The following is a 21196-nucleotide window of genomic DNA, read 5'->3' on the forward strand; positions in this document are numbered from 1 at the left end:
ATGTCCCTGTTATGCTATTGGCTGTTACAATACCTCACGGTATTATGCCAAAGGCATACAACTGGGCATAAATTGACACACACAGAGAACAAATAACAGTAAGTCATAGTTCTTATGGAACAGCCACTGGGCAAAATCTGAAACTAGATACTATTAAGAGAGCAATCAAATGTGCTAGATACTATTAAGAGCACAATATGTCAACCAAAGAGTAAGTCCAACTGAATTTGACAGGACTCACTTCTAGGCCTGGAGTCCAAATGCATTTATAATAAAAATGATTGTGCAACACAGGTGTTCAAAAAAATCATTGAATCTGATTGAATCAACACTGTCTGCACCAGTGCTGGGATACATTACAAAAAAATTATCTGTATAACAGGAACATGGAAAGATGACTTAAAGATGGACCAATATTATTTATATGAGTGTAAGGAATTCTCACACCAGGAACTTGCCAGGCAAGTTGGCTAGTGTTACCATTTGGTAAACATTGGGTTGACTGACATGCCTTCAAAAAGACAGCTCATAAATGCGGCACCTGTAATATTTTTGCAGCTGTCAATAATTTAAACGCCTATGAGTTGGAAACTGGAATGTGCGTTCCAAGCAGCAATAAAACAAAACAAATGAAAATATGCCTTCTTTTCTTTTTCTTTCAAAAGGGAAATAGACCTACCAAAGCTTACCTTTAAATCAGGAGGTTTACTCCGGGTAACAGGATGGGGCGGAGGGTTAGGATTGGAGGCAGCCAAATCTGACAGGGCGGCAGCTGAATCCCCAGCCTTAGCATCCATGGTGGACAGGACAGGGGCATCTTCAGCCCCAGCAGAGTCTTCGTCTGATTGCTGCAGCTCATCCGATTTGCACCTCTTCATGCTGGGTGAGAGGTCGGGCTTGCCCTTCTGCTTCTTGAAAGCATTTAGGGATGAAAAACAGGGGGAAAGAGATGGGGAAGGGGGGGGGGAGAGGAGAGAAGAGGACCAGACAGGCTTGGTCACCACTGAAGACTGAAGTTCATTTCACCTGTGAGATGCAGGGAGCCAGACAGGCCATGGGGAGGAGCTGGGGAGAAGATGCTTCCATCCAAACTCGCTGCATTGGGTAGCAGCAGGAGTGGAACCACCACCATTACCACTAGCACCACTACACCCCCCCCCCCAATTAAAACTTTGGCTGCAGCCACATCTGCAAAAGGCAGTGGCTGGAATTTGATGGGGTGCGTGTGCAGATGCCATGGATTGATACTCACCCCCCTCCCTCCTTCTCTCCCTTCTGGCAACGCTACTCACTGTTTAGGAAAGCAAACGAGCGCCTCGGCTCTCCGCGCCGCCTTGCAGGGCTGCAAATTCCCATCCGATGAGTGCATGTCTTCTCCCTTTCATTCAATGTCCCGGACAGCTGCTCTCTGTCTGCCTTGCTATCTCGCCAGCCAGCCGCCGGCCGACCCACCCTCTCCCTCTCTCACTCTGAGAACCCACTTTACGCCGCTCCTGCCCAGGCTCAAGAGCAAATCCCTCAGCCTAACCCACCCATCTAAACCAGCCGGCTTGATAGTCTGACTGACAGCAGGGCAGGGCCAATCAGAGCCCGAGCCCGATCTGGAGAGCGGCAGGAGGCAGACCCCGCCGGGCACTTTCCAGGCTTGGTTGGCCGGTGCCCCTCCGCTTTCCCCGCCTCGCCCCCGTGCCGGCCCCCGCCCGCTTCCCGGGAGCTGTCGATGGGGGAATGGTGCTGCACAGGGCTGCGGCTTTGCAGTGCAGGCAGCCGCCGTCCTCGTAGCGTTGCGGACGCTGGGAGTGGGGGGGGGGGGGCGGGAGGCCGAGGAGCCGGTGGCTGTATTGGCGAGGCGCTTCCGCCGTGCGTAGGGACTCCTCGGAGGACCCCCGCCCGGCGCTGCTTGTGGGAACGTGGCGAACGGTCTCCGTGATGCATCAGGAGAAGGAGAAGCGCCACCTCTCCCATTGCCGTGGGAACTCCTCCCACCACCTCGCTCCTGGCCGGGGGCTGGTTTTGGCTTTAATCCGTCAGCAGGTTCCACCCAAGGACTACGTTGCAGCCTCATCAACTTGATTTCCTTCCTACTATTATTATTATCGCAATTGCCATTATTACCGTTGTTGTTGTGTCTGTGCATCATCGATGTTTTCGATTCCTGAGGGCGCACAGATTCCAAGCGTTTTCTCTTTCTTCCCCCTTTCTTTTCTTCTTCGTCTTTTCCTCCTTTAGGAAAGGATGGAAGTCTATTTGCTAAACTTGTTTTTCAGCCTTACACAGGCCTCTGACTCGCACTCTTTCATTTTGTCTGGAGACTGCCGCTTTCGACATCTCTCTGTGTGTGTGTCACTCCGATGTAATCTGTGCAGAACAGAGACTCGCCCCCAGACTTTGTCAAAACCACACAATATTTGGCCTTTGCAAAAGGAAAAAAGGGGAAATCTTATTTGTATCCTGTGCTCACCCCCACCAACAAGAAGCTCAAGGCAGCATACATGGGTTTCCTCCCACTAGTGGACAAGGGTGGGTATTCCTTTCTTTAAAAGCTGGTCAGTCTGTGATGTATTGTTGCCCCTCTGTGATGTACTTCCTGCAATCTCCCACTTTGTCTTTGATCCAGCCTACTCTATACAATGCTAAAAGAAAAATGTCATATGCAAAGGAGGCCTAAAATAAGAAAGCAGGTGGCCACTGTCAGCAGTATGTGACTCAGTGTTCTGTCTGTAACATCCTCTTGGAATTGTGTTACCCTTTCATTTGCCTCTTTGTTATTTGACATATATCGGTGTTTGTTGGTGTATATAATTTGAAACACAATGATACTCCATTTGCATATTGTGATACATTTGTAGGACATCAAAGGCCACACCTGAATCCAGTGATGACAGAGGCATTTGCTGCTTCAGCAACAAAATCCTTGGTTACCCGGCAGTCTGTTTCTGCTCCTAAGAATGATGATAACCTTTGCTGACCCTAAACTTGTGAATTCCTATAACTATAGGTCTGGCTTTTTAAAATGCTCACAAGCTTTGTGGTCCCGGCAGAAAATGGTATCACGCTTATAATCAATAACGTCAGACTATCGTTTGAGGCTGATGATGAGTTCAGAACAGAAGACCAAGTCTAGTACTCCCACACTATCTTTTTAATCTTGTTTAAGCACCATGGGCTGCTGTGATAAACTACACATTCTAGAAAAATGCAATATAATTCAATGAAGTATGTTTAGAGTAGGTGGCTTGAGAACCACAGCCTTGAATATGTGATGAGCCTCTGTGCAGAACTGGGGTGAAGGGCATTTATGATGTGGCATTGGCAATAAATGCCATTTCCTTGCAGAGTTGTGACCCACAATGGTATGTAATTGCATAATTAGCTGTTCAGGTCACCACACCACTGTAGCAGTTCAATACTAACGCTACACTGAAAACAGCCATTTTGACCAAATATGGTATAGTGGCATTTTGACCACTGCAAAGTCAAATGTGTTAGTGTAAACTTACTTATCCAAGGTTTGGAAAAATAAACATTTATTATAGGAGTGTAACTGAGAAGAAAAATAGCAGGATGGACTTGCCACACTCACTAATCAAATACAATACATCTATGGTTCTGCCCAGTGCAGTCACTCTGGCCATCACTGCATCAGAACGTCTGACTACCTCTGATTTGTGTATGTGAGGCTTCCACCCTTATTGTAGTCCATACAGGTAAATAGACTGCTAATATTTTCAGAAGATCCGAACCTTCACCATAAAAACCATTAAATGCTAAATCCATGGGATCCTAGTTCTGTAAATATGTGCATGTATTTATTTTTATTTCTTTGCAATGGTACTGTGCCATATTGGCTCAACAGAACCAACCACACACAAAAAAATAGTGGATAAATAATTTAAATCAGACAGCTTTGATATAAGCCATCTTAGTCCCATGAAAGTCATTGAAACAAATTTAATTGGTCTGTGAACGGCCATCACTGTAAAGTGATTCAATCAGGGCTAGTCCCACCGTGCACCAAGGAGAAGCAGGCTGTTTCAGAAGAGAATCAAAAGAGATAAAGGGAGGAATGTCTGGATGGGGTAGCAAAACATTTGGCAATTAAAAGATATCTTTTTATTATCATTATTATTAGATTGTATTTGGCTGCCCATCAATATAATTGCCTAGGCAGTGTGCAAAATGCAATATATTAAAATAAAATAATTAAAAATATGTCAGTAAAAATGACATAAAAGCAGCAGAGACAGAGTAAAACAATTTACAACTCAGTTGGCACAGTGACAATGGAGAATATCTTCTTTGGTGCCTTCACTGCCACTAGGTAGGCCCAATGATGAGCCCTCACCAGTGTTTTGTTGCATTCGACTAGAGTTTTCCTTCACTCACATTTAAGCCATCTTCTAGCTTGTTTCCTTGTCTAAGCTCTGGAGTATATCAGGGAGCCAAGTGGGCTCCATGAAGCAGGAGAGGGTGCTTAGCAGTGATCATATCAATGGCCTGAGCCATCCAAATGTTCCAGCAGTTGGCCAGGGCTTCAGCAGGAGCGTCAGTCATATCAGCTGGGAAATTCTCAGCTTATCTTACTTATTTTTCCCCTGAAGTGGAAGTCCAAGTGCTTTTGGCAGCAATTTGATCAGGGGAAAACTAATTAAGGGCTTCATATCATCCTGTGGCCATTATATGAGGTTTCAGTGCTTTCACATAAATTGATTGATTCACTGAGAAAACTGCTTCAACAGACCACAGAATGACCTGTTTCATCCAAAGGAAAGAGCTCTGATGAAAATGAACCGTGATGGATACATAAGCTCCTCTCATCTTATTTTAAAGCATTTCCTGTTTCTGAGTAGTGCAAGTTATGTCAGCACAGAACAGATGTGTTCTAGTAGGTGGTCTCATTGGCTTGACTATTTCTGTAAAGAGTTATTTTTACATGCATAGCTCTAATATAGCTTTATAAGCATATTCATTAGTCTGCATGAAGGCTGAAGCCTTAATGTGCCTGCTGCATAATTCACTTTTAAATTTAAGGCATTGAGACAGCAGGGTACTTTACCAGGTTGACAGAGATAACCTCCTATGAAAGGGCCTTGGGGACATTCACTTCATTAAATTTAATACAAAAGGCTCCTGCTTGGAGCTCCTTAGCATTGATTTTGTTATACAGGAAAATCTAGGGCAATTGTACAGGCAAGGGTCAATAATACCTGGCCTCCTGTTTTGCTTTGTTTTTCTGGAGTGTTTGACCTCACCTACATCCATGTTTACCAATGAGAAACTATTTTCATATCCCATAAAACTGATCTAAGGTGCCCCACTGAGGATTAACTAGTTGTTATTAGTCTAAATGATCAGCTATGGGGAAGAAGTAGGGTGTTATAGAATGTGATAGAATGTGATTTTACCCTCTCCCAGCCCTATGACCAAATACATCTGAGAGCAATATCACTCAACAGAACATTCTCTCTCAGATCATGCAGCTGTCCCAGTAGGTAAAACCAAAAATTTAGATCCCACCTCTTTTATTCTGACATATCCATTTTCTTTCAATCTCAATACATATAAAGATGCAGGGAAGGAGAAAGAAAAGCCACATAGATAGTGTTTCTTAAGTTTATATTATGTAATAATTTGGGAACTGCCACATACTGTAGCAGGGTTTCCTAAACTTGTGTCTCCAGCTGCTTTTGGGCTACAGTTCCCATCATCCCTGACCATTGGTTTGGCTAGCTAAGGATGGTGGGAGTTGTAGTCCAACAACAGCTGGAGACCGAAGTTTAGGAAACCCTGTGGGTATGCAAACAATGTCCTGTTGGATTCCTTTCCTACATGCCATAAATTTAACAGGAGGAGCAGATGGGCAAATGAGACATATCCGCCACCAAGAGAGTCTAGGGGTTGCAAACATGTCTGTTTTCAAGAGGACACGTATCTAAGGAGTCTTAGCTAAACGGCTCCAAACCATACATGCCCTTGAGTGAAACACTCTGAGGTCCAAACAAGAGCTCTCAATTCAACAGAGAGTTAAGCACTTATACAGTGAAATCTTAAGCATACTTACTAGGAGATAAGTCCCTCTGAGTTCAATAGGAATTACTACTAAATGTGCTTCGGATTTAAATCTTAAATCAATGGGCCCAAGTGTTCTTAACTCATGTTGCGTTTTAAATGGTTTTATTCAGTACCTTCATATGATAATAGCTTTCCAGACAGAGGCAAAATTCTACCCATTGTCAGCTCTTTAGGTCTCAGATGGAAAAAAATGTGCTTTTAGATTATAATGCAGAGGCTTCACAAACAATATGATAAAAAGCATTGAACAATAAGTGCCTCTTACTGAGAGTATTTATACCAAGTATCACTAGCTACTTAAATGGGAACGCAAAGGAAACAAAATACTGATATTTCTTAAAGGCTGTGTACAAACTATGCATTCAAAGCACATTCAAAACACATTCTTCCCCTCAAAGAATTCTGGACAGTGTAGTTTACTTCCCACAGAGTTACAATTCCCAGCCACTCTTAACAAATTACAGTGCTCAGCATGCTTTGAGAGAAAGAATGTGCTTTAAAGGTATAGCGTGCCCACAGACTTATTGTCATCTGCTGGAATAAGTTCTGCTTCCTTTGCCTCTGAGAGCTATCACCATGCTGAATGAATGCTTAAATGGACCACACTCTCATAATATGCAGCTCTTTTTGTTTATTTTCAACATCTTGCCACAGGGATTCCCAGGGGCACAAGAAGCCTGATGAGGGGGATGGGCTGGCAATGAGCAATGGCTGAAAGAAACTACAGCTACAGGTGAGAGCATATGAAGAAGGTAGCAAAAGCAACATAAGATCAGTTATCCTGGGTTTCCAACCAGTCACCAACACATCCAGTTATCCTGGGCTAAAGGTACTGTAAAGGTAAAGGACCCCTGACAGTTAAGTCCAGTCGCAGACGACTCTGGGGTTGCACCACTTATCTCGCTTTACAGGCCGAGGGAGCTGGCATTTGTCCGCAGACAGTTTTTCTGGGTCATGTGGCGCAACGGAACACCGAAACCAGAGCAGCGCACAGAAACGCAGTTTACCTTCCTGCTGGAGCGGTACCTATTTATCTACTTGCACTTTTTGGCATGCTTTTGAACTGCTAGGTTGGCAGGAGCTGGGACTGAGCAACGGGAGCTCACCCCGTCGCGGGGATTCGAACTACCAACCTTCCGATCGGCAAGCTCAAGATGCTCAGTGGTTTAGACCACAGCGCCACTAGCGTCCCATATTTTGGGCTACTAACCCCTGAACTCACATCAGCCCCTAGTGGTTCTAAACATGTTTACAGAGTGAATCAGAGAACTAGAACAAGCTGAAAGAAAGTCCACAACCTCTGGCAAGATCATTGTCCCATAGCTTATCTCACTTTCCTCTAGGATTTAGTAAACACCTAAGCAATCTCTGGTTTATCTCTGGTGTGTGCAGGGTGGCAGGGGATCTGCTGCCATAAAGACATCTATTGACGTAAGAAAGGCTCAATGAATTCCATGCCTGTGTAGTCAGTGGTTGTTGTCTCAGGACGACAACCCTGAAATAACTCTGAGATGACAATGACTGGATCTTTGTTCTGTACATAGCATTTGGAGATTAAGAGCCGGGGACCCGGACCGATCCTGGCTATGCAAGCTGAGCGTGCTGCAATGGTGAGATGGCAGTTTCCATCTTCTTGCTTAGAAAGAAAATGGGGGCTTGAACCTCTACAATCCAACAGAAAAGAAGGACAAAAGTAATAGTCCTTGAGGCCTTACTGCTTCTGGCTCACACAGTGACCTGGTGAACATGAATACCAAGAAGCTATCATTTCAATAAGCAGGATTCAGTACATCATAAGAATATAATATTTCTGCCAGATCTGACCTAGTGCAGCATCCTTTTCCCAACAGATCCTTCTGGGAAGTCCACGCACAAGGAACAAGGGCAACAGCTCTTATCCATGGTTTCCACACACCCACTCCTACTATTCAGAGGTATATTGCCTTTGAAACAAAAAAAATATTTTTAGATATCATAGCTCACAGTTGTGACTAGATCTCTCTTCCGTTAATTTTCATGTATTGGGTACAGTGTTGAACCAAACAGCAATATAGATAAATTGCAAAATTGGTGATGTACATGCTCAGTGCTGGTTGTATATTCATCCAGTAACCAGCTCCCTGCACAAGCTGCTTACCATTTCTTCAACAAGCAAATATAAACAACACATCCGCAGATGAATAGTCCAATTTCTGTTCTTTTAAAAATGAACTTTTGAGAACACGCCTCTACACATTCAAATGATTCAGCTGGGCATCATGCACAAGAAGTACATTATGGTGCATAAAGCTGTGATCCTGCTGAAATCAGTGTGCCTTACTTCTGAGTAAACATGCACAGGGTTGGGCTTTGTTTGTGTGAATTGGCTGCAGCATTTGAGCCAATGAGTTGAGATGATCTTATGACTGGGAGAAATAAGACGTTGCCTCTAAATTCCCTGCAGGAAATAAGAAAACTTGAGCTGTCACACAAAAATCCAATTTAATGGTGTGGGTAATTTTTGCACAAATCATCCTTTCAGCTCATGTGAGATCATAATGGCCAAAGGGCACTGAAGGTCATTAAAAAAGGAGCAGGAATAAAGGAGGTCATTTTTTATTGTATGGGAAATGTGAAGAGCCACATCCTCTACCCAAAAGATGGGTATGTGTCTAGGCAGATAATATTGCTTTTATAAACCAAATTATCCAGAATGCATATTCACGGAGATCCGAATAGACTCCCTCGGTTTAATAATGTTGCATTTTTTTCACAAAGCTTGTCTCAGTGACTGTGATTAGTTTTACTACTGCTGCTTTTTTAAAGAAAAACACAGAGAAATATGAGGTTCAGTTTATAATAATCTGAATTTGATCACTAGGATCAGAGGTGAGATAAATGTAATGAATAATGTGTCTTATTGCTTTGTACTATCTCACAATCCTTGCTATGCAAAGCCTGTTCTTCCCTTGACATCTATATTTCTCCTACAATTCAGGAGAAATCTGAATAATCATCGCTGGGAATCACAAGTAGGAAGAATGCTTCTGCACTCAGGATGCTGGATTGTACAGATAAGCCTTCGGTCCAATCCAGCAAAGCTCTTCTTATGATATTTTCCTTTGCATCTACCTTCCCTCCTATATTGTGTTGTGATTTTCATCAAAAATGTGAGAGTGGGGAAGCCTCTTGGTGCTGTATTTGCATCATGTGTTAATAATGAAGGCAGTTAGGATTTTTCAAGTTCCATCTTGCAGTTTTCTAGACAGTTGATGAAATATGAACCCAGCTAACTTCCAAATTAGCATGGATTTGGTCAGCAAGGATGCGAAATGATCTGGTTTAACTAATATTTTTCTTCATTTTTCTTTAAATAGCAATTTACAAGAAGCATCATGTTCCTAGCTACTTCAGCCTTTGAAGGGAGAATCAAAGAACTTAAATCTTTTGGAGGTTAAATCTGTCTCATCAATCAATCAAAGTTTATTTGTTTGGCCATTAGCTGAAATACATTTAACCAATAAAAGCATACCAGTAAAAAAAGAAGAAAGGGGGGGGTTACAACTGGTTTTCATTTTTACATCCAGTATAAATCAATTTGTCCAGAGAACAAGAATCAAAAAAGGATTAAGTTTACCAGATAATCTGTCCAGTGGCATAGCATGGGGGTGCAGGGGGGGCCGGCCGCACCGGGCGCAACATCTGGGGGGGCACGCTCGCACTCACAGCTCTCTGCCCCTACCTGGCTCACTCTCTCTCACTGCAGTGCTGGCTGTGCGAATCCGATCCGAGCCGCTGGGTCGCCGCCCACTGTGGAGGGGGTGGGTGCCAGGCGTGAGGTGCGGAGAGAGAGCGAGGGACTATCTGGGGGAGGGACAGTGCAGCGGCCGCCCAGCGCAGCGCTGAGCGCGGGAGAGAACCACACCAGCCCAGCCCAGGCAGCAGCAAGAAGAAGCTGGCAGCGACGGCAGGTTAGGGGTTAGGGGGTGCAAATTACTTGCCAGGTTAGGGGGCGCAAATTACTTGCCTTGCCCCGGGTGCTGACAACCCACGCTACGCCGCTGAATCTGTCACATGCATATAAAAATACATTTGCTTTTTGTTTTTTTGTTAACATGGTAAGAAATACAGCTGTTTGCTATACTACATTTCTGTTTCAAAGTTGTTTTGCAAATCAGAACAACGTCATATAAAGTGACATAGGGTACATGTCGACTTCCAAAAATAAAAGAGTTGAAAAATATGGGATCCTCTGTAGCATTTTTTTCACAAATATAAAGGGGAGAATTGTATGGAATTTGTCTGCATCTGTCATCTAGGACTGCTGAAAGCAATTGCTCTACTTAAACAAAGGAGATGGTTTCCTTATTAGTCTATGAATTTTGAGAATTATGTTGTGATTTGCCATGAATCAATTACTTGTAACCAGAGTTTCTATTTACATTGCAGGACTCTCCAGACATTCAGTTTTATATTTTGAGATAACTGAATGTTTGCATTTTCCTTTTCTCATACTTGAAGTGCTTTTTGGATTTTATCCAGGTCTAAATGCAGGAAGTAAGAAATCATTCTGAGAGCTATTCATTACTATAGTAAACTTTTTATAATAGCTTTTAAGCTAAGGTTACCATATTTTTTTCAATGAATCCAGGGACACTTTTCAAGTTCAATGGATTTTGTATGGGGACTGATCTGTAAATCCGGGGACTGTCCCCAGGAAATGGGGACGTCTGGTAACCTTATTTTAAGTAGCTTTCCAAAATGTTTCAGATAATTAATAATATGAATTATCAAGTATAGCAATGAAATTATTAAAGGACTACAAGTAAGAATTCCCTGTAATTGGTCAGGCTCAGTTTGTTACAGAAAACTCTTCTCCGGTTGATCCCTAATTATAAGCTTTAAAATGTAAGAAGTATTTTGCTGTAAGAACTTTGGAGATAGAACATTCAAGCCCACCACATTACACAGATCCCCAGGCAAACAGAAAAATAACTCTCCACATTAAATGAAGGTTAGTATTGTTATGAGTTTGGGCAGGGGTCAGTTTGGATGGAACCCTGGGTCCTCTTCCAGAACTGACAATCCTGTATCTGTGAGGATTGACTGGATAAGGAGAAGCTTTCCAAGCCAGTTCCTTTGTCAAGGTAATGGCTTTGGCTGGCCAGTTAAGTACCACAATGACAACTTCAGAAGACAAGTTGTATTAAGTCTGTTGCAGCAAAAGATGAAAGAGCCCAGAAAAGATTATGTCACAACAAATATGTTATTCTTCAAGATGTCACAAGATGTCATTTTTCTCTTTCTAGGAGCAACTCTAAGTGTTTCCTCTAGGTGTTTCCTGCTTGGCAGGGGGTTGGACTCGATGGCCCTTGTGGTCTATTCCAACTCTATGATTCTAAAGGGAAGGAGGTTACTGCTGCAATCCTAATATCGCATACCTGGGCGTAAACTCCTTTGAATTCAGCAGGATATACTTTCAAGCAATTATGGTTAGCTTTGCTCTGCACGGAAAGGTTTGTTCTCCTCGTGGAGGGAAATTCCTTTGATCATGGGTAGGCAAACTAAGGCCCAGGGGCCGGATCTGGCCCAATTGCCTTCTAAATCCTGCCCGCAGACGGTCCCGGAATCTGTGTGCTTTTACATGAGTGGAATGTATCCTTTTATTTAAAATGCATCTCTGGGTTATTTGTGGAGCATAGGAATTTGTTCATTCTTTTCCCCAAAAATATAGTCCCCCCCTCACAAGGTCTGAGAAACAGTGGACCGGTCCCCTGCTGAAAAAGTTTGCTGACCCCTGGTCTTAGATTGTTTGTTTTTTTAGCATTTACTGTAACAAGCGAAGTGTTTCTAAAACCACCCCAAAGTAGTATCTTGTGGCTTCAAACGTTACTTTTTCAACATTCCTATTCAGTATTCCCCCCCCCCCCCCGCTCCCTCATATATGCTATTTGCATTTAACTGGAGGCATTGCCAACCCTGCAAGCCCACCGTCTGGGGTGGATTTAGGTTTGATGAGGCCCTAAGCTACTGAAGGTAATAGGGCCCTTTATATGTCCAGCTGTCCTTTGTCAACAACAAATTGTCCCTTTTTGTGTTGAATATATGGTAATTTATGGACCTAATAGGTATCTAAAGCCATTTGCCACTGTTGCTGTATGCAGGTTTTATTTTATTTGTTATTTATCTTATATTTTGGAAATGTACATCCAGATTCCCCCCCTCCTTTAATTCCCGCTCTCCCTCCGGAGAGTGGGGGCTAAGCTATACTGTAGCTTGTTTAGCTTATACGTAAATCCGGCACTGATCCTTTGACTTGTAAACTCAAGGAGGGAGTCTCCCGGCAGAAGACTACAAATCCCAGAGTGCCTTTCGGAAAGGCCCTCACCCGCCCTCTCCCCGCCCTCCAAGAGGGTGCAGTTCCGCTACTCTGCAGCAAGAGGGAAGCGGCGACTACATCCCCCACAGTGCAAGGCGAGCCAGCGCGCGGAATGGGGTCCGCCCCCGGCCGCCGCCTCCCCGCCAGAGCGCCCGGATAAAGGTTCCGTTCCGTGCGCAGTGCGGCTCGGTGCGACGCTGCTGGCAGAGGAGGAGGCCGAGTCCGTGGCCCAGGCGGCGCCAGAACAGCCTGGCATCCCCCGAGTCGCCGCCGTGGTGGGGGGAGAGCTCTGAGGCGGACGCCGCCGCGGGCGAGATGTCGGGGGGAACGGGAGGCCCCTCGACCCGGGGCTCCGGCGGCGGCGGGTTGAGCCGCGAGCTGTGCCGCGCCTTCGGCCATTACAACCGGCACCTGGCGCGGCTGCAGCACAACCTGCGCGAGACGAAGAAGTTCTTCCGCGACATCAAGTACTCCCAGGGCCCCGGCGCTGCCTCTGCTGCCGCCGCCGCCTCTACCCCTGGGCCGGCCGGGGAGGAGCCGCGGCCTCAGCAGGAGCAGCCCTCCCCAGATGTCTGTGCCCCTGTTGGTGAGGGTCCCTCGCTGCAGGCCGGTAAGGAGCTCGGGAGGGGAGTGGGGGGGGCGTATCGGGGGAACCGGGCGGGTCGGTGGGAGGAGGAGCTTCCGCATTTTATGTTGGGTCTCTGCCCAAATCGCAGGGATATTCCTCTCCCTTTAAAAAAAATATGCATCAAGGGAAACTCCAACCGGTGTGGCTTCTTCCATCACAGAAGCGGTGTGGGAATGGCACTCAGTGGGTGGAATTCCCCCCTCTTGGGCAGCCCTTGCAGTCTGGTCTTGTGCATCTGCACTCCCAAGTAACTCTGGCTGAGTTCGCCAAGGTGTTAGAGCTGCAGGGCTGGGAGAAAGCCCCGTTAAATTCAGTAGAAATTGCTTTGGAGTACACATGGTTAGGACTGTACTGTTGTTGCCCCCCCCCCCCGCAGTAAGGCCCCATCCGCCCCATACAGCTAAAGCACATTTATTTCACTTTAGCTATCATGTCTCTCCCCCTACCCCCCAGAAAAGAATACTGGAAATTGTAATTTACCCCTCACAGAACTACCATTTCCTCGAAGGAACCCTTAACAAACTACTGTTCTTAGGATTACTTAATGGGGGGGGGGGGAGGACAGTGAAAGTGGTATAAGACTGCTTAAAATGTGTGGTGTGGATTAACGGAAGATTGACAGCAGCGAGAGGCCTGCTGGGGCAGAGCTGGAGAACTTGTGGCTGCCCAGATGTTGCCGGACTGCAAGTCCTATAATCTGTGACCACATGCTATGCTCATGGTTCTGGATCTGGCATCCATGTCTGTGGGTGACTGCAAGGTATGTGGAGGGGATCCTGGCAATTGAGAGGCCTTCAGATAGCCAAGATGAAGAGGGAGGTAGCCGAGAAAAAAGGTGATTATTCAGGAGTAATTATAGGAATCTTTGAAGGTTGAAGGAACTAGTGGTTGACAGGTGGCTGCTGTTTGAAGCTGCCCAGAACCCAAGAAGAATTCTGCTATGCACAAACAAATGACATTGGCTGCCCTTTAAGTGTTTGGCATGCTGGCTTTGAATAAGAATTTGGTATGGCACTGTTGCCACCCCCATATATGCCTTTTGGATTGAAGATTACCATCAGTGACTGCTTTTATGTGCTCACTTGTGTTAGGCTCTGCCTATACTCTACCAAAATGTAAGAATTTTATGTAAGGTAAGCTACAAACTAACATAGTCCCCCCACCAAACAAACCCCAGGATGGATAGCAGAGAGAAGTTGCTTCTGAGGCAGGTTTATTGGAGCATGAGTCATTGTGGTCAGCAGCCTCCTGTACGTCTAAGCAATAGCTTGATGTTTATTATTAGTATTTTAATTTCTCAGTATGCATGTTGGTGTAGCTTGTTGCCCCAACTTCTCCACTGTACTCTGAAATACTGTGATTCTGGTCTCTGTTGGTGAATGAGAAGAAATGCTCCTTGAGATGGAAGGAAACAAATGTTCTGAGGTTGGACTGCATTGAAATATGCTGAATGAAGTAGCAGTGAACTAGAAATGGCATAGATGTGATTGGACGGAATGATCTGGATGGACACTAGAGGTTTGTAAAAGAGTAACGGAATCAAAACTGGTTCTGAGAATGAATAAAGTAAGACACAAATTAGAATGAGGATCTGAATAGATGTGTGATTGGAATGCATGACCTGCCTCTTCAGGAAACAAGTGGCTCGCTACACAGGCTGTTGGCCCTGAACTTGTAATAAATCTGCACCTAGTTGAAATGTGATTCTTCTTATAGAGACATTGTTTTTAAATGTTTGTCAAAACAATCAGATGTTTTCCGCTTTCTGATTCTGCCCTACAGCTTTAACTTTCTAGGTACATTTCCCCACTCTTTCATTGGGAAGTTTTGTACAAAGTGCATTTCTAAAATATTAGATCAGAAGGAGTTGGCAGAAGCTTTAAGTTGCAATCCTGTTTACACTTGTGAGTAAACCAGCTGTTGATGTGCCAATTAAATAGGGTTGCAAATAAATTAGACATTTTTGAGCTTTTTCTGAGGAAAATCAGCAAAGACGACACTGACATCGACTGCCCACCCAGTCCACTGACATTGATTTCCCCACCCAGACACTGGTTGAATACTACAGTATTCTGGATGTATCCAGATGTATGGCAACCCTTAAAAAAACTTGTTTCTTTTGTGTATGTCTTTGGATATTCTATAGTTGGCAGGTTTTGACTGATACTGATATAATACCTGAAATGTTTTATTTACAAATATATAGTAATGGAAATGTAGGTGTCTACTTATGGCTTGGTTCCTTCTGGCTTTGCAGTTGTTAAGAAGCATTAGGGCTGTTTTATACTTAAAATGCTGCTTCCGGATTTCTACCATGCTATGGTTTCTGGGCACCGGCAAGTATGCAGCAGAATAGCATGAATCAGAATTGCACTGTGATACATGATGGCAATTATTTCTGTTATTGAAACGGTTTTTTATTTTTGGAGCAACTGGAATCAAACTCTCAGATATATGCAAGTTCACACATCTAGTCCAGCCCCATGCAATGTAGGAACCACAGCTGAAGCACCCATGACAGATGGCCATCCAGCATCTGTTTAAAAACCTTCCTTGATCCACTGTCTAACAGCTCTTAACTGTCATGAGGTTCTTTCAGATGTTTAGCCAGAATCTCCTTTGTTGTAACTTGAAGCCATTGGTTCAGGTCTTACTCTCTGGAGCAGCAGAAAACAAGTTTGCACCATCTTCCATATGACAATCCTCTGGATATCTGAAGATGGCTGGTATATCACCCCTCAGCCTTTTCTTCTCTAGGCTAAACATATCCAACTCCCTCAACTGTTACTCATAAGTCTTGGTTTCCAGACATTTTATCTCCTTGGTTGCTCTCTGCACACCAGAACTGGATACAGTACTGGTCTGACAAAGACAGAAGAGTGACACTATTAGTTCCCTTGATCTGGACACTATACTTTTGTTGATGCAGTCTATAATAGCATTCTCCCCCCCCCCCTTTTTTTTTTTTTTTGCTGCTGCTGCATCGCACTGCTGACTCATGTTAAGTGTGTGGTCTACTAAGACCCCTAGATCCTTTTCACATGTACTACTGGCAAACCAGGTGTTCCCCATCTTATTTTTGCGCAGCTAGTTCTTCCTGCCTAAGTATAGAACTTTAAATTTGTCCCTATTGAACTTTAAGGTAATATAGACTCCTGATTCCATCTTCTGAGGTATTAGCTACCCCTCCTAGTCTGTTGTCGTCTGCATGTTTGCTTAGCATCCTATCTGTTCCTTCATCCAAGTCATTTATAAAGATGTTGAATAACACTTTACCCAGGACAGAACCCTGTGGCACCATACTTGTCACTTTTCTCCAGGATGATGAGAAACCATTGGTGAGCACTCTTTGGGTTCAGTCAGTCAATCAGCTACAAATTCACCTAACAGTAACATCACCTAGCCCACAGTTTACCAGCTTCTCCTCACAACTATCACTTTGTCAAAAGCCTTAATGAAAGCAAGATATGCTCCATTCACAGTAATCCTCTGATAAACCAAGCTTGTGACTCTATAAAAATAAGAAAAGAAATAAGATTTGTGCGGCATGACTTCTTTTTCAGAAACCTATGCTGGCTCTTAGTAATCACAGTATGCTTTTCTAAGTGCTACTCAAAGAGTGACTGTTTAATTTTTTGTTCTAATACCTTTCCTAGTATTGATGACCGCTTGGTACTTGCATGGGTCCTCTTCCTCCCACCTGCCTTTTTAAAGATGTAGAAAACATTTGCCTGCCTCCGATTGGCAAAAACTCCAGTACTGCAGTTAGCATACGTTCAGTGTTCTAATGAATGCATGAAACGGACAATATTCTGTGGAAAAATAAAGCACAAGAAAAATTCCTGCCTCATAAACTGCAGCGCTTTCTGAACAAAACAGGAACAAGGCATGGGCTGAAGACACTCCCTCCTTGCCATTTTGTGTTTTGAGGTGGTGATTTATATAGGATATGGACAAACAGTACTTATCTGATTCTGTTGTAACCAGAGACCTTGGAAGATAATTGCTGTGGGATTTTTTGGGGGGTGGGGGAACACATAAGCCCAAAGGTTGTTTCTTTAGTGGATTGTCTGAACCAAGTTACAGAGGATGGCTTCATAGAATACATTTCTTCTTGCTTGACTTTGGTGAGAAAACATATACATAACTCTGCATAAAAATTATGCACATGATTGGAAACTAAGTCATGTGTTCATGTTACAAGATAGGCAAATGATAGTTTCACACATTATTTACGTGGTACCGGTAAATCTTATCAGGGAGCTGTTCTTAAGGTATTTGATTTGGAAAACCAGGCGCAGCATTTGGGTGATTCATAACATGAAAAGGATCAGGTTTGCAATGTTTAATTATCAGTGTGATTAATCTTTAAACATAGCCCCAGAGTAAATGGTGGAGCAGATGAACAATGACTTGATTTGGGATACTTATAGAAACTGCTGCCATGTAGGATGCATAGATAAAAAATATTTTTACATAATTTGCTTTCAGTTATTACAACCATTGGTCCTTGCTTTAGGAGAAAAGTACAAGAAGGCTTAGCTGGATTTTCACCAATCCAGGCTGGTCTCTATGGAGCTTTCATTGGGTTTTCAACAAAATAAACACTAATAACAAACAAACACTACAGATCTCATGTTTAGGTATTTTTATAACTCATCTCAATGTATTATTATAAGGAAATGTCATACTCAGATGGCATTGATTTCTAAAAGAAACATAATCTTTGGTTAGAATGTAAATTTTGTTTTCTTACGTTTTCTCAAAATGCACTAAGGCCTCCTTCAGTGAGGTTCTACAAATGTAAATAGAGTAAAATCTTATCAGTGGGCTAAATCTAAATAATCAGCTAAAAAGCAATTACTTGCTTTATTGTCTTATAAATTTAACATTAAATCAACATACATTCAGGCAATGCAATGCAAAAATCTAGATGCTGGGTTTTAAAAGGAGTAAAATAATAAAATTAAGTGAAGTTTCTAAAACAGAGATGCTTTGGGACAAAGGAAACCTCTGGGCAAGGATTCAAAATTAGAAAATTAAGCCCCAAACCAATAATAGTAATTGGGAGCTCTTGAAGCTCAAAACCAGTTCAGTATATTAGAATCCACTCAAAACTGGTAACAATGATCAAATAGAATTCTTCTCATGCTTGAACATCTCTGCTAGTAGAATATCTATATATGTTCAGTGTGTGCTGAAATTCTTTTCTTTCATATGACATATGGATGGAGTTAGTGGTGCAAAGACTGCAAAGTCTGATAGTGGTATAGAGAGTATACTATGACAATATCCTGGATTGTGAATTAGCATGCACATGCTCTGCTGTGTCTTGATTAACAAAGTCCCAAATGGTACAGAGCCTGTTCTCGAAATGCAGTCCTTTCTGTGGCTTTAAGCATTTTGTTTGTAAGCCACCTTATCCCAAAAGGTCAGGGCTGTTTGTAAGCCACCCTCTCTTAAGGTTAGTGTTAGCAACAAACAAACAAAAAAATCCCATAACCACCATACCTGCTGTCTGCAGTGGTCTGCTGAATGTTTGCAGGGCTAGCCTACATCTTTTGGCTCTATATACACCCCATTTCCCCCTATTTGACTTCTAATCTTGGCAAAGTTTAATGATCCACACCCTTGGTACAGTGAAATTCTATGGTGAAGAAAACAAGGTTGTGCCGAAAGTTCTTATTCAAGTGGAAACTTACGTAAGTGTTGTGAGTAGAAATAGTATGTGAAGTTGTAATATACTAATAGTAACATATTTCAATAATGCTTAAGTTTGAATATCACACTAGTGAAGGTTTTCTTTTCCCTGAATAAACTTACTCTCATGAACTGAGCCTTAACCCTAGATTATGATTCCTGGGAGCTGAACTGTGAAACAATCCCCATGTAAGGTGCAAACCTAATTGAGAACCCCCATGTTTTCCTCTGGGATTTGTTGTGATTTTTCCTTTACCCCTTTCAATTATCAGGTAGAGTTCCCCCGCCCACAAAAAGCTCCCTCTAACTTTCTTGAAAAGGTGTTTCAGTTTTTTGTTCTAAACTCTTTGCTGTCATCTCTTCTCAAGTTTGTAACCTTCCTCTGATTTCAACAGCTTTTTCCTATAGTCTTTGCATAATGAGGACAGGGACAGGACTTGAACCTTGCTATCCATGTTATCTAACAATCCATTGCTAGATGTGTGAACCATTAAGGCACCACCCCATTCTCTGCATATTTGGTTATACTTGTGCAAGTGTCTTAGTACTAGCCAGGTTGATTCTTGATGGATATACTGGTGAATCATTAAAGGGACCTGTGAAGTTGCACTGTTGAACTAGAGAAACTTTATATGATCACATTTGACAAGCAATTGTAACGATGAAGAAATTTGCACTCTGGTTTTTTTCAGCAGTGGAGGAAAAAAAAACCACCCTTGTCTCAAAACAAGAAGCAGTTGCTATTGTTGGCCATCCTGAAAGAGGCAGCAACCTTATACCAGTCTTGACTCTGCCTTCCTTGAAAGAGCATATTTAATCTTAGACCTCTATGTTGTACTCCTGTGGGGGTAGGGGTGGTCTGTGTCACCATTAAGAAAAAGAGATAGAAATAAGCCAATATATATGTGGACTGTTTCTGGATAAAGTGACTTTTCTTTAAATTTTCAGAGTTGTTAACCTAGTTCAAGGTTTTCATATGAATTAGCCCGATGTTTAACTGAAAATCAATCACAGTCAGTCCATCATTTGAAAAGCAAGACTTTGAAGCCACCTTGCCCCAAAATGGCAACTGACATTCTGTTTTGGTGACTGAAACATAGGTTTAAGGAGCCATTTGGCACCTAGCTTATATATCTGCGCTTCTAACACTGGTCAAGAGGAAGCAGTGGGTAGCTGGCATTTTCTCTGACTCACTGTGGCCTTGGTGAGGCAGGGTCAGTTGTGCACCTTGTGCTTGGGGTAGAAGTGATGCATATGTCCTGATTGGCACTGCATGACACAGTGGAGAGCAGCGTAGTACCTTAGGCTCAGTTGACTGTAAAATGGGGTGAAGCACCAGATACAGAGACATCTCTCCCCCACCCCCATTTACTCAGTGGTAGTATGACTGCATGGTGGTATGAGAAACTGCAGCCACACTGATGTTTCTCCTGCAATCCCCTCAGCAGGGGCCACAGGGCTAAAAGGCATAGCGATCGACCTATGTGGCAAGATAGTTTTCATCAAGGAAGCAGGATACCCAATGCCTGGGTCGCACTCAGAGAGCGCAAGGCTCTTCTCCAAGTTTCTAGGTGGAGCTGGCTCACATTCAGGACCCATGATCCCACTTCATGGATCCATTATCACTACATTAGATTTTAACTTCAGAAATATTCTAACTAGGTCCTTTCAGTGGTGGCTTTTTCCTTATCAGATCTTATTTCCAAAGTGCTCTATCTTATGTGAACATGCTCTACTTGTTGTAACGTGATGTAAATTATTCCTCTGTGCTGCTCATATAGTTATTTTGAGATCAGTTACCTAGTTTCTTCTTGGGAAAAGCAGACCCTTTGCACACTTCTGAAGTGCTGATCACATGTTTTCTCAACTGATGCAAAATGGTTCCTTCAACTAAGCCTTTTAGTGTAAGAATTCTTGTTTGTTGACAGCTGGGCACAACAAAAAGTCATTTTCTTAACTGCTGAATTGAGGCTAGTTCTTCAGTTGAGTAGCTTTGGAGTTATTTAGCCTGTTAGTACGTTAGCAATGGATATGAAAATATTAATATAAGTTTTAATCACTATTCTCTGTCTGTGCTGTTGGATTTCCTGGGCCCAGAACATTGTATGTGGATTGCCTCCCCTACCCCCACCCCACAACCTGTTGTCAAGAACTGATGTTTTTGCACATGTATTTACTATTAAAATCTGTTTTAAAATAAATTACAGTTATAGGAATAGGGTGGATACTATTGCAAAGATGAAAGTGGGAGAACACATAACCTTGAGCTCTTGAGTGAGAAAGCAAGATACAAATATATAATGTCACTCACAGCAGCACCACAGGACCCTTCCCCCCTGCCCCTGGCAACAGACTAACATGGCTACCCCTCTGGAAATGGATACTTAACAGGCAGTTAAAATATTCATGAAGGATATTAATTAGTGGCAGTCAACCAT

General features: G+C 43.1%; 2 protein-coding genes and 1 long non-coding RNA gene across 4 annotated transcripts in view; 2 read left to right on the forward strand and 1 right to left on the reverse strand.

The window, feature by feature from the left end:
• The window catches only part of TMCC2 (transmembrane and coiled-coil domain family 2), a 101762-nt gene extending 100256 nt beyond the window's left edge, over positions 1 to 1506 (reverse strand). The window contains exons 1-2 of one of the 2 annotated variants that reach the window (XM_083508881.1): positions 1293 to 1506; positions 690 to 911 (exon numbers count right to left, since the gene is read on the reverse strand). In XM_083508881.1, coding sequence (XP_083365007.1) covers positions 690 to 878 — 189 coding nt within the window. In that variant the 5' untranslated portion in view covers positions 879 to 911; positions 1293 to 1506. The remainder of the gene's footprint in view (positions 1 to 689; positions 912 to 1292) is intronic. The other variant, XM_083508884.1, reaches the window with a different exon arrangement.
• A 161-nt stretch (positions 1507 to 1667) lies between these two features.
• On the forward strand, positions 1668 to 9685 carry LOC310709466. The gene is made up of 3 exons (XR_014527541.1): positions 1668 to 2520; positions 6727 to 6805; positions 9429 to 9685. It is a non-coding gene; the product is annotated as an uncharacterized lncRNA (long non-coding RNA).
• A 2790-nt stretch (positions 9686 to 12475) lies between these two features.
• The window catches only part of DSTYK (dual serine/threonine and tyrosine protein kinase), a 37355-nt gene continuing 28634 nt past the window's right edge, over positions 12476 to 21196 (forward strand). Inside the window, exon 1 of the mRNA XM_083508835.1 lies at positions 12476 to 13040. Coding sequence (XP_083364961.1) covers positions 12746 to 13040 — 295 coding nt within the window. The 5' untranslated portion in view covers positions 12476 to 12745. The remainder of the gene's footprint in view (positions 13041 to 21196) is intronic.

The sequence above is a fragment of the Podarcis liolepis genome, assembly GCF_965112155.1.
Source record: "Podarcis liolepis genome assembly, chromosome: 6".
Lineage (NCBI taxonomy): Eukaryota > Metazoa > Chordata > Lepidosauria > Squamata > Lacertidae > Podarcis > Podarcis liolepis.